Genomic DNA, 11,643 nt, shown 5'->3' on the forward strand with positions numbered 1-11,643 from the left:
TTTTACTCTCTCTCTCCATCGCTGTCTCCTGCCTTTCTGTCGTGAGGCTTTCTCCTCTCCACTTCTCTTTGTTTCTTCATCTCTCACATGGTCCCTCTCTTCTTTCCACTCTTTCCACGACCCTCCTAGTTCTGTGTTCCTCCCCTTCCGCTTGTCCTCTGGACATATATCTCCATACCTTTCATGACTCCAGGGCATTACATCCAAAGAGGTGACGACCACCTGCTGTCCCCAAGGGCCCATCTTCTGGAAAGAAATTGTGTGTGTCCTTATCTCCAAACCCAGGCACCATGGGAGGGAGGGATCCTTCCTAACTGTTTAGGTCAAACCAGTGTGTTTTCAGAAGTTTCCAACAGGCGCTGAGGTATATGGGGGGGGGGGGCACAGCCTCATCCCTGCCCTGGATCTCCCTTACCCCCCTCCCCCGCCCCCGTACCCTTCTTCAAGTACTCTAGCAGGGTATCCAACTTTGGCCTAAAGGCTGCCCAGGTTGCTGTCTGGCCATGTACCTCTTTATCCCCCCAACATACCAACAACTGGCCTTTGTCATTCCCCACCACACCTCATCTGGAAGAGGGGTCCTGGGCCAAGCTAGGCACTGGCAGAGATACCCATGTCCCAGGCCAGCAGCCTGGCATGGGCTCTTTCCCAAAAAATATATCAACAAGCTGTAGCCAGGCGTGGGCTGGAGGATGTGGGGCCTGGCCACCAGGACATCCTATTCCCAAGAGAAAAGCTTGGTCCCTGGCACCTTGTCTCTCTTTCTCATCCCCCCAGAGGGCACTGAGCCTGGGGCAGAACAGCTTGCCCCGACCTCATTTCCATAAGGCTCCACCGGCCTTTCACTCCTTTACTCCGCCACAGGGCTGGGACTGGGAGCGGGAAGGTCGCTGGTGGAGTTAGGGCTGTGGTGAGGAGGGGCCCTGCTGTTCCTGGCCTGAGAGTGACCAGGAGAGAGGACAGCCAACATAAACAGAACCCCAGGAGGGCACACACAGGCACAGGTCCACACACGCCCCTTCTGGGCTCTACAGAGAGGCATTCAGTCTTTCTAGCCAGCCCCGCAGAGGGCAGAGCCAGCTCCTGCAGAGACTCAAGGGTTTGGTCAGATAAACAGGGGCATTTAACCCACAAAGCAGCCCCTCTCCTCCATAACACACACACACACATCTGTAGAAGAGGCAGATACCTCAGAATGATCACACACACCTCTCTCGCCCAGCTCTGTTCCTCAGCGCACCCAGCCCACACACGTGATAGCACGTGTACTGCTAAGGCAGCCCCCAACCCTGCCCCCTGGTTGGTTCTGTCCCCTCCCCCAGAAGATGGGAGAAAAGGCAGGAGACACGTGAAGACTGGGTGCGTTGTGGCAGGGACTCATCCCCCCCCCCCGCTCCCCTGGGGAATTTGCTCTCACACTCTCAGCAGCCTCAAGCCCCTCTTCTGCAAGCCCCCGCCCCCCCCCCCCCCCCCCCCCCCCCCCCTGCCCACCCCCCCGACAGCCTCTGACATCCTCCCCCACACCCACACCCTCCCCCGCACACACGCAGTCCTCCCACACGCTGCCACTCACACCCGCATCTTTGACACTCTGACACACTTACATAGACTCACACACTCACACCACGCCGACCCCCACCCTCCAGCTATAGCACTCCAGGCCTCTGACACTCCCTTGCACATACTCCCTACCACGATGACTGACAGGTGTCCTCCCCCGCACACCTCTCTCACACTCGCTTTCTAGGACACCCCCCCCCCATTCACAGCGTGACATGCTGGCACTCTCTTCTCGACCTCACAGACCTCCCTTGAAACTCCACTTCGGGGCCCCCCCGAAGTGGTTAAGGCCAGAATCCTGGCTCCAGCTGCCCGTGCCCCTCCCCTTAGCCTCACGGCTGGACTCCATTAATAATGCAAGGCCGAGTTCTGGGGAGACGGCAGGGGGCCCCCTGGCCGCTCCCCGGGCCCTGGCTCACACTCCACACCCTCCTCCCATCCCCGGGAGAACACGCTTCTCGATGCTCATTGGCCGCTTTCCCCTAAGCCCTCCCTCCGAGCGCCTGGGCGCCAGTCCCTGGCGGAGGGGACGGGCTGGGACCCCAGGGTTGGGACCTGTGGGGTGCAGCCAGCAGAGGCAGAGGTGCGGAGAGGAAGAAGGTAGAAGGAGAATAGACAGAAGCTGGTGAAGCGAGGCCGAGGGCAGCCCACCGAGACCCGCGGAGAGCGCAGGCCAGGAGCAGGAGTCCCGCGCCCCAGCCGGGTAGCGGGCAGCGGAGGCGCGAGCACCGCGATCCCCGGGCAGGGGACCCCAACGCCGAGCCGGGCGCTGCAGGCGAGCCCCGCGGTCCAGCACTCCCGATCGTAGTGCGCTCCCCTCGCGGGTCGCGGGATTTTCCTGGGTGCGGGGACAGCGCTCTTCCTCCTCCCGCAGCTCCGGACAGCGGAGCAGGGATCAGCCCAACACCCCAGGTGCGCACAGCCGGCCATGGACCCCAAGGACCGCAAGAAGATCCAATTCTCGGTGCCCGCGCCCCCCAGTCAGCTCGACCCCCGCCAGGTGGAGATGGTAAGGGGGCCGCGCCCCATCCGCGTAGCGCCCTCAGCACACATCCCCCGCGCAACCCAGCTGTTCTCTTGCTGGACCCCGCCTGGGTTGCCGCCCGGCGCCCCACAGGGCGGGAAGTTCGCTGGAGACTCCTAGCAACTTTTCCCTGGACCTCTGAGCTGATCTTGGGCGGGAGAATTCAGGCAGTGGGCATCCGGAGACAGTCCGCTCGTAGGGCTGCCCTTTTGGTCCTTACATAGCCCCGCTAGGCTCGTCCTTTTCCCAGGGCGACCAAGTCACTGAGGTGGCACCCCCAGAGACGCACATAGCTCAGGCGTCCGAGGCTGTCATTTCAACTTCATGGTCTAGATGACCACAGTTTCACCCTCTAGGCCTGGTCTGGGCTCCCCAGAACCTTGTTTTGACTACTTTCTGCTATCAGGACCTAGGGCTGCAACCCCAGGGAGTTTGGGAGACCTACAAAGCCAAGGGGAGGTGGTGGACGCAGAGGTCTGTACTCCACGACCTAGATAGGACACTTGTTGCTGAGATGCCACGGGCTCGGAAGAGGGCAGTGAGCATTGGGCAAAACCCTTCTTGGGGTATTTGGGTGCAGTGGGCAGAAACCTGGGCCTAAGTAGCTTTTGACAGCAACTGCTTCGGCTTCAATGACCTAGTCCTCGGCGCATTTCCCTGGAGCTCAGAGGGGACCTAATTAACAGACAGTTGCTCTGATTGCCAAGCCAGGGGTGGGCAAGGAGAACAGTTTTACATTTTTTTTTTTCATGAGAACCGGGTGAAGAATCCCACAGCTTGAGAAAGACTGCTAGGGCCCAGACTCCACCCTCCAGAGACTCCAGCAGACCCCTGGGTGTCTGGAGCTCGGGTAAGGATGGAGGTGCCTGCAGTTCTGGGCTCAGACCTCAAAGCCAGTCCAGCTGCTTTGGAGCCCTTAAACTGACCTTTAGTAGGTAGGGTCATAGGTACCTCCTACTGTGCTCAAGCTGCTGGTAGGAGCTATAACCAGCTTTGGCTTCTAGAGAAGGTTCTGGAGTAGCTGTGGAGTGGGGCCGTCTCGGCTGGGAGGCAAGGGATGGTTTTTCTAGTCTTTTGGGACCCGGTGTGCTGTGTGACCTTGAACACGCTGCCCAACCTCTCCACGCCTGGGACTTTTCATCCCTGTAAAATAAAGGGCCCCGAGTGAGTTGAGTGAGCTCTAGCTGCCTTTGATTCTCAGGCTCCCTGAGGACTCCAAAGCCTTGCTTCCAGCTGGTGCTGGGTGATGGTAAGGGGCCCAATACAGTGTTCTCCTGTCCTTGCTTCCTCCACCCCCCTAGATCCGGCGCCGGAGACCGACCCCTGCCATGCTGTTCCGGGTCTCAGAGCACTCTTCTCCAGGTAGGGCCCATCCCCCGCCCTCTACCCCAACTCTGGTGCCTTTCTGGGGTTCCCCCAGGAGGACACACTGGAGACTGGAGACCTGGAAGGCCCACTCTGCTGGGTCGGTTTACTGTATATTGGCACCTGTTGGCACCAGGAGGGAAGGGCACACTTCTGCTGTCCCAGAGACAGGCTTTCGGGAAAGTAACATGATTCTTTTTCTCTTCCCCGTCCGTCACGGTTGGTGTACACCTGGTGACCTCGCTCAGAGGAGGAGGCCTCCCCACACCAGGTGAGTTTCCTGGGGCTCCAGGAAGGACACTTAGCCGGGCCCTCAGGTGGGGCAGACTGTCGCCCGCAGAGCCAGGCCGGCTCAGGACTTTATTAGCATATCAATTGCAATTCCCTGGAAAGTCCTGGCGCTGGGGGTCACCTTTTCTCCGAGCGGGGTGGGGTGGGGTGTCCAGGGTCTTGCTTTGAGTCAGGCCTCTGCTCAAGGCGAAGGGGCTTGGCCCAGCTGTCCCTTGCTCAGCCAGCTGTGGAGATTGTGCCACTGGAGGGAGGGCAAAGGGAAGGGGTAGCCTGTCTCAATTGCCTCTTCCCTGCAGAGGACCTCGGGAGAAGGGCACCACCCGAAGTCGAAGAGACCCAACCCCTGTGCTTACACTCCCCCCTCGCTGAAAGGTACTAATCCCACCCTCCATCTTTCCTGTGGTCTGGAGCCCTGCAGTTGGGCTGATGTAGGGGAGGAAGAGGACCTGTACGCTGGTGTCACCAAATCCCTGCCCAATGCGGGAGACTTCCTTAGGTTCCCAGAGGCAGGGAAAGGGCAGCGGTTGTCTTAACAGTAGGTTGAGGGTGTGGAAGGGAGAGAGCCTCCAGAGGTGTCTCTCCAAAGGGCCCATGCTCACCCCCTGCTTTCCCCTCTGGCCCTACTCCCTCTTCTGTACAGGTCTGCATCCTGGACTCTCCCTTGACTGCTTTGCTGTGCAGATTAAAGGGTGTTGTGCCAGGTCTCATTGGCGGCACAGGGAAAAGTAAGATGAGGAAGATTGGAGGCTCACAGTGTAGCTCAGTGGTAGAGCACTTGATTGACATGCAGAGGACAGTATTAGGTCGCTGGCAAGATGGCTCAGGGGTTAAGACTGTTCTTCCAGAGGACCGAGGTTCTATTCCCAGCATCCATATGGCAGTTCACAACTGTCTGTAATTTCTGTTCCGGGGGATCCAATGCTCTCACACAGACATACACGCAGGCAAAACACCAATGTACAGAAAATACAAATAAATTATTTAGCCGGGCGGTGGTGGCGCACATCTTTAATCCCAGCACTCAGGACAGGAGGCAGAGGCAGGCAGATCTCTGTGAGTTCGAGGCCAGCCTGGTCTACAAGAGCTAGTGAGTTCCAGGATAGGTTCCAAAGCTACAGAGAAACCCTGTCTCAAAAAACAAAAGGACAACATTAGGTTAGAGCCATAATACTGTTTTTTTTTTTGTTGTTGTTGTTTTGTTTTGTTTTTAACAAGTCAGTCTGGTGGCACAGAGGTCTGTAACCTCAGCATTTTGGAGACAGAGAGGCAAGCAAGTTTCTGTGAGTTCAAGGCAAACCCGGTCTATAGAGACAGCGTCAGACCAGCCAGAGACCCTGTCTCAAAAAAATTAAAATAATAAAAAAACACTCAGAAACAAAAACAAAGCTACTTGGTGGCTCATACCTGTAATTCTTGCACTTAGAAGCAGAGGCAGGAAAATTGCTATGGACACAGACAGGTCAGCCTGGACCACACTGAAAATGCCAGGCCAGCTAGAACAACACAGTGAGACTGTGTCTCATAAGGAAATGAAAAATGAGTGATTTGCTTTCTGGACCCTTGTCTCTAAGGATCAAGGAGAGTCTATTGAAGGGATGAGGCTCAGGTTCCTGGAATCATCGGCAAGAAGACGCAGGCAGAGGAAGGAGATGTGCCAAGGGCTGGGAAGAGTGAACCAGGCTTTCAGGGACAGCTGGAGACTTGGTTTCTGGCCAGGGAGCTGTGGGAGATGCACCTTACGGATGGGCAGGTGCAAAGGAGCATGCCAAGGGTCTCTTCCTAACTAGGTGCCACCCGCTCCCGAGGCCTTGCGGCCTGGCGGTCCCTTCCCTCAGAGGGGGTGGGGGGATGGTGTGCCGAGATCCCCCTGGGTGGGTAGGTTTAATACGGTTTGCCAGAAGCTGTCAAGGTCAATACCTGACAGCCCTCCTGCCAGGGCTGGGGACAGAGGAGAGAAGCTGGAGGCCTGGAGGAAGGTGTAGGTGCTTGGCTTCTCCTGGGACAGGAAAATGAAGGGAGGAAGCTGCAGCAAGTGGCTTCCTGTAGGGACTTCTAGAAGGGTCTAAAGCAGGCATGAAGACAAGTGGCTCCCTTCCAAGACAGAGGGTGAGAACTTGGCCTTGAGACTGGGGAGCGGGGTGCTTGCACTGAGCGCACAAGGCCCTGGGTTCAAGGCCCTGGGTTTGATAGTCCATCCCTCAGAAGCCAAGGATGGGGACACACACACCTGTAAGCCCCGTGTGCTGGAGCATCAGAAGTTCAAGGTCATGCTCAGTGAGTTGGAGGCTAACTTGGGACACACGAAAAGACTATCTGAAGATTATCTGCCTGGTCTCCACTCTAGGCTGGGTGAATGTGAGGAGGAGGGCAGCCCCCGCCCCGGTGTCTTCTGGGGAAGTGCGCTGCAGATGCAAGCCAGGGTCTGACACACTACGCACACGCAGTGCTGAGCTGTACCCCCAGTTCAGTCCTCCCTGGCTTTGGTTCTGCACTTTGGGAGTGTGCTGAGGTAGGAGTTTATGGTCAGGAAGTTTCTTGGGTACTAAAAGATGACCAAAGATGTACCTACCCAGCTTCTGGAAGGGGCTAAGTGTAAAGGGTCCAGGTAGGGAGAGGCAGGATGTGGAGTCAGGAGAGGGCTGTACTGGGTGGGGTTCTTGATTCTTGGGAAGGAAGACAGGGTAGGATCCCAGACATGGAGAGGTAAGAGGAGAGGTGGTGTGGTAAAGAAAGAGGAGATTCTAGACGGCCCAGCAAGGCATGAGAGACTGAGTAAGGCATACAGGATCTCACGGGGCGCCCTGCACTCATCTATCATCACGGTGGATCACTAACCAACTCTCCTCCCCCTCCTCCTCCCCCAACTGCCTGCCTGCCACCTCCTCTCCCCCAGTCCAGAGGCCTTTCTGTACCAAGATGGTTCTGTTTGGCAAGCTTAGCCCTTTCTGGGCAAGGGCAAGTGTCTGGCAGGGTTTGGGTTTTGTAGGGCAGGATTCAAGAGCCCTCCAGTAAGGGTGAACAGCATTAACCCTCAGGGGAGCAGGGGTGGGGGGGTGTAAAGGGTGCTCCTAGGTCAGGACTCTCTCAGTTGGCTCAAGGTGAAACTTTGCTGGGTCCCCAAGGCCAGGGTAGGGCAATTTATTGCGATTTTATTGCCTGGGTAGCTTGCCCACAGCCAGAGGAAAGAGGTAAGTTTGGAGCTGGGGCAGGGCGGGGCATTGGGCACACACAATGCACCCTCTGTGCCTGTCCCTGAGTTGGCAGGAGTGCAGGGCCCTGCTTGCTGCACCAGAGGTTTCCAGCCTACCCCCTGGGCTGCTAAGGGGAGGGGCCACTGTTGGATTAAGTAGCCAGGAAATGCTGACCACTGAAGAGTCTAGGCTGGGGGCTATGACTGAACCTAATGCCTCACCTGCTCTAGAATCTCTTACTGACTCTGCTTTAGTCTTTTGTGTTGTTTTGTTTGAGGGGGTTGTTTATGTACCCCAGGCTAGATTAGACCTCACTATGTTGTAGCTGAGTCTGCATTTGAACTCCCAATCCTTCAGCCTCTACCTTATGGGTTCTACTAGGAACAAAACCCAGGGCTCTGTAGATACTAGGTAGGTAGGTAGTCTACCAAGTGATCTACATCCCCGTCCCTCCATCTTAACCTGACAGTGTTTCTTCAAACCTTGTCATTTCCCAGAACCCCCAGCCCATCCCTTCCTCCCCCTCCCCCCACTTTCCATCTTTGGGAAACCGCCCACACTGTTCCTTTCCTAGGTTGCATCTGAGCAGGTCTTCGTGTGGTGGTGGGGTGTTGCTACTTTCTGGGTCACCGCAGAGGGAGCTGGGAGATTAGGGATATGGGTCAAGACTGAGGGCTGCATCTGAATGGTCCATTTGCCCAGCAAGGATTTTACTGGCTGCAGAGTGCTGTGACTTCAGGCTCAGGACAGTTCCTGTTTAGGGAGCCTGGGGGAAAGGTGCAGTGTGGTATCTGATGCTGGGCAGTACTGGGCAGGGAGGCACAGCAAGGTGGATCCCTCTGAGCCATGTCAGGGAAAATGGCCGTGGCCCATGGGCCTGGTACCTTCTGCCTGGGGTTAGCATTGGTAGACACTGTCCAGGCCTGAGCACCTGACTGTAAGCTCCCTGGCCAGAGAATGTTAAGCTGTTGCTGTGCCAGCCTGGTCTTGCCCAGCCAGGTGCCCTGTGGTGTAGGGGAGTTTTCTGGTGCCAGTCTTGGGGGGGGGGACAGCATCTTTGAACAGCTTAAGAACCAATCAGATCAAATGTACCCCCTGCTGCTCCCACCTTGGCTTGACCTCCCAGTGGAGTGAATTGGGGCCCCAGTAGCAAGCCTAGGCTGCTCCTGCAGTCTGGCTGACCTTGACTTGGGGGGGGTCCCCTCTACCAGCTGTGCAGCGCATTGCTGAGTCCCACCTGCAGACCATCAGCAACTTGAGTGAGAACCAGGCCTCGGAGGAGGAGGATGAGTTAGGAGAGCTTCGAGAGCTGGGGTTCCCAAAAGAGGATGAAGAAGAGGATGAGGACGAGGATGAAGAGGAGGATGAAGAGGAAGACAGCCAGGCAGAAGTCCTGAAAGGTAGCAGGGGAACCGGTAAGCGGAAGGGGCCGGGGTCTGTGGCTTTCGCTATCGTGGGTCAGACACAGTTCATCCACACCTATGCTGTGACGTCCTTCTATGGCCAGCTTCAGAGACCGGGCACCAAAGCCTTGGCTAGTACTTCACCTGATTAGGCGTCCCCCACTGTTCATCCCTAAAAATTAAGGCAAGGCACGGGTCAATTGAAGCTAGACCCCATGAAAACAAATTGTGAGGAGGTTCAGGGATTCAGGGAGAGCCAGCATTCCCTTCCCCTCGTTTCTGAATCCTGCTGTGTCAGGAGGCTGGCTGACCTGCCCTCTCCAGGACCCTTTTGACTTTGTCCTTCCTAGGATGGGGTGGGAGAGTGCCCTCTAGTGTCCAGATGTAGAATCAAAGATTTAAGAACCAGTTTGGTCTGCACCCTTTGACCTCAGCAGACTGGAGATAAGGCACCTAATGCCTAACAGAAGGCTGCAGAGCCTGAAAACCCACAGAAGCTACCGACACCCAGACATTTGGGCAAAGACCTCACCCCCCCACCCACCCACACACATGGTTACAGCTTCCATACCTGCTACTCTATGTCTATCTCACCTGGTGCAAACATTAAAGTTTTTTAAAAAAAATATTTATTTATTTATTTATTTATTATGTATACAATATTCTGTGTGTATGCCTGCAGGCCAGAAGAGGGCACCAGACCCCATTACAGATGGTTGTGAGCCACCATGTGGTTGCTGGGAATTGAACTCAAGACCTTTGGAAGAGCAGGCAATGCTCTTAACCTCTGAGCCATCTCTCCAGCCCCACCCAACATTAAAGTTTTTGCACTGTGTTTTTGGACCTTTTCTTCCTCCTCCTCCTCTTCTTCTTCTTCTTCTTCTTCTTCTTCTTCTTCTTCTTCTTCTTCTTCTTCTTCTTTCTTCTCTTCCTCCTCCTCCTTCTCTTCCTCCTCTTTGTTTTTTTTCAGACAAGGTTTCTCTGTGCAACAGCTCTGGCTGTCCTGGAACTTACTCTGTAGACCAGGCTAGCCTTGAACTCACAGAGATCTCCTGCCTCTGCCTCCCCAGTGCTAGGATTAAAGGTGTGCGCCAACACCGCCCAGCTTGGATCCATTGTTTACAGGAATGAAGAGCAGTCTCCCACTTACAGTGTTCACTCCTTGGGGCTAGACAAGACAACTTGAGTCTCCTCTCTGCATCTTTGGCTGTGCGGGTGTGAGAGGGCTCAAGGACTGAGAGCATGCTCCCTCGGAGACCCTCCCCACAGGTGGAAAATTGATGAGAGATGCTCTCTTAGGAAGGGGAAGAAGTCCCTGGGTCACATGACTGGACCACCAAGGAGCAACATCTATTTCCAGCACTTCTGAGTGATTCAGGGTACCAGTTCTGGGCCTCTCGAGAGGCTCTCCCCGCCCTTTTTGTTTGTTTGTTTGTTTGTTTGTTTGTTTAAGGTAGGGTCTCACTCTGCAATCCGGGTTGGCCTGAATCTTAACTAAGTACCGCAGGCTGACCTTGAACTCAAAGCAATCCTCCTGCATTAGCCCCCTGTCTGCCGGCATTACTGGCATTAGCCTCCACACCGAGTTTCCCAGTAGGTATAATCTTATCTAAGGTAATCTACACCTCTCTTCTTATATATTTCCTTTGACAAAGTGCCCATGAGCTAAGTCACATGGCCAGTCAAAGGGAGTGTTGTACAGTTCAGTGTTCGGCCCATTATGCGATGATGCCTCAGAAGCTTGGCCACAAGCCACCAGACGTCACTTGTGCTGCAGGGCTCCAGATGGGCACTTAGCCTGTGTTTGTATGCCCTCTTTTCCAGTGGGGCAGAAGCTAACTTGTGGCCAGGGTCTGGAGGGGCCCTGGGAGCGCCCGCCTCCTCTGGATGAGCCCCAGAGAGATGGAAACTCTGAGGACCAAGTGGAAGACAGAGCAGCACTAAGTGGTGAGCGTTTGGACTGCGAGGTGGGGAGGTGGATGGAAACCATGGAGCCAGCCCTTGAGTCCTCTTTACTTGTCTTTTAGAGCTCGGGGAGGAGCCTCAGCACCCTACCCACCCTGAGCCTGGCACATAAGCTCAGAGGCCTGCATCTCCAGGAGGAAGTGCTCCCCAGAAACCCACTCTGTCCCCACCCTACTTTGTACCTTTTTTTCACCTGCTAGGGCTGCGGCTTCTGACTTATAGAAGACTAAGGCTGATCTGTGTTTGCTTTGGCTGAAGCCCAGAGTCCCCGATGCCTCTCCCTGCCAGTCATTCTTCTATTTACCCGGTGGGAGGGGGGAGGTGAGAGAGCCCACACTGGAAAACTCAGAAGGCCAGAAACAAATATTCACCCTTCACAATTCTCTCCAGATCCACTCCCCTGGGCACAGGAGACCCACAGGGCAGGACCCTAAGATCTGGGAAAAGGAGGTACCAAGAACCTGCAAGTGCCCTGAAATCTCCTCCTCCGTCCCTGTTCCCTCTTCCTATGGGGGTGGGCTTTGAGTCTCCACCCCTCTCACAGACTTCTACCAGGGTCCAGGTCTCAGGCATTCTTTCCACAGTCTCAACATTTTGGATGTCGCCCCCTATTGTCCTGTTTCTGCTGGGTGCCTGCAAGTCGGACTGGCAGAGGCTGCTCATTGCGTTTTGTTTGTGCTTTGGTGCCAGGAATGCCACTTAGTATATGTCCTTAGAGAGGCCATGCAGAGGGGGGAGCTTCGTTTTCCTTGTCCTCCACCTGCCTGGCCCTCTCCCCTTCTTCCCTGACTCCAGGCTTGAGCTCCTCCTATGCTGTAATAAATCTTTGTAAATAATTGTCCTG

The 11,643-nt window shown here is 55.6% G+C and overlaps 1 protein-coding gene across 2 annotated transcripts; it reads left to right on the top strand.

Moving 5' to 3' along the window:
• Positions 1–2,068: 2,068 nt before the first annotated feature.
• Ppp1r1b (protein phosphatase 1 regulatory inhibitor subunit 1B) lies at positions 2,069–11,637 on the top strand. Of its 2 annotated transcripts, none has more exons than XM_050157181.1 (7): positions 2,069–2,569; positions 3,886–3,946; positions 4,198–4,220; positions 4,537–4,612; positions 8,643–8,831; positions 10,659–10,781; positions 10,862–11,637. In XM_050157181.1, exons 1-7 carry the CDS (start codon positions 2,489–2,491, stop codon positions 10,909–10,911), a joined length of 603 nt encoding a protein of 200 aa, XP_050013138.1. In that variant the 5' UTR covers positions 2,069–2,488; the 3' UTR covers positions 10,912–11,637. The 2 variants fall into 2 exon arrangements, with proteins under 2 accessions (XP_050013138.1, XP_050013137.1); XM_050157180.1 differs by having other exon boundaries at positions 2,076–2,569; positions 8,643–8,846.
• Positions 11,638–11,643: the final 6 nt, after the last annotated feature.

The sequence above is a fragment of the Alexandromys fortis genome, unplaced genomic scaffold, assembly GCF_014885135.2.
Source record: "Alexandromys fortis isolate MF-2015 unplaced genomic scaffold, M_Fortis_MF-2015_v1.1 scaffold_31, whole genome shotgun sequence".
Lineage (NCBI taxonomy): Eukaryota > Metazoa > Chordata > Mammalia > Rodentia > Cricetidae > Alexandromys > Alexandromys fortis.

Bases quoted from the DNA above. Each gene is read 5' to 3' on its own strand.
- Ppp1r1b (XM_050157180.1), top strand. From the start codon at position 2,489: ATGGACCCCAAGGACCGCAAGAAGATCCAATTCTCGGTGCCCGCGCCC. The intron at 3,947-4,197 runs GTAGGGCCCATC...GACCTCGCTCAG, and splicing joins CTCAGAGCACTCTTCTCCAG to AGGAGGAGGCCTCCCCACAC. The intron at 8,847-10,658 runs GTAAGCGGAAGG...CCTCTTTTCCAG, and splicing joins GAAAGGTAGCAGGGGAACCG to TGGGGCAGAAGCTAACTTGT.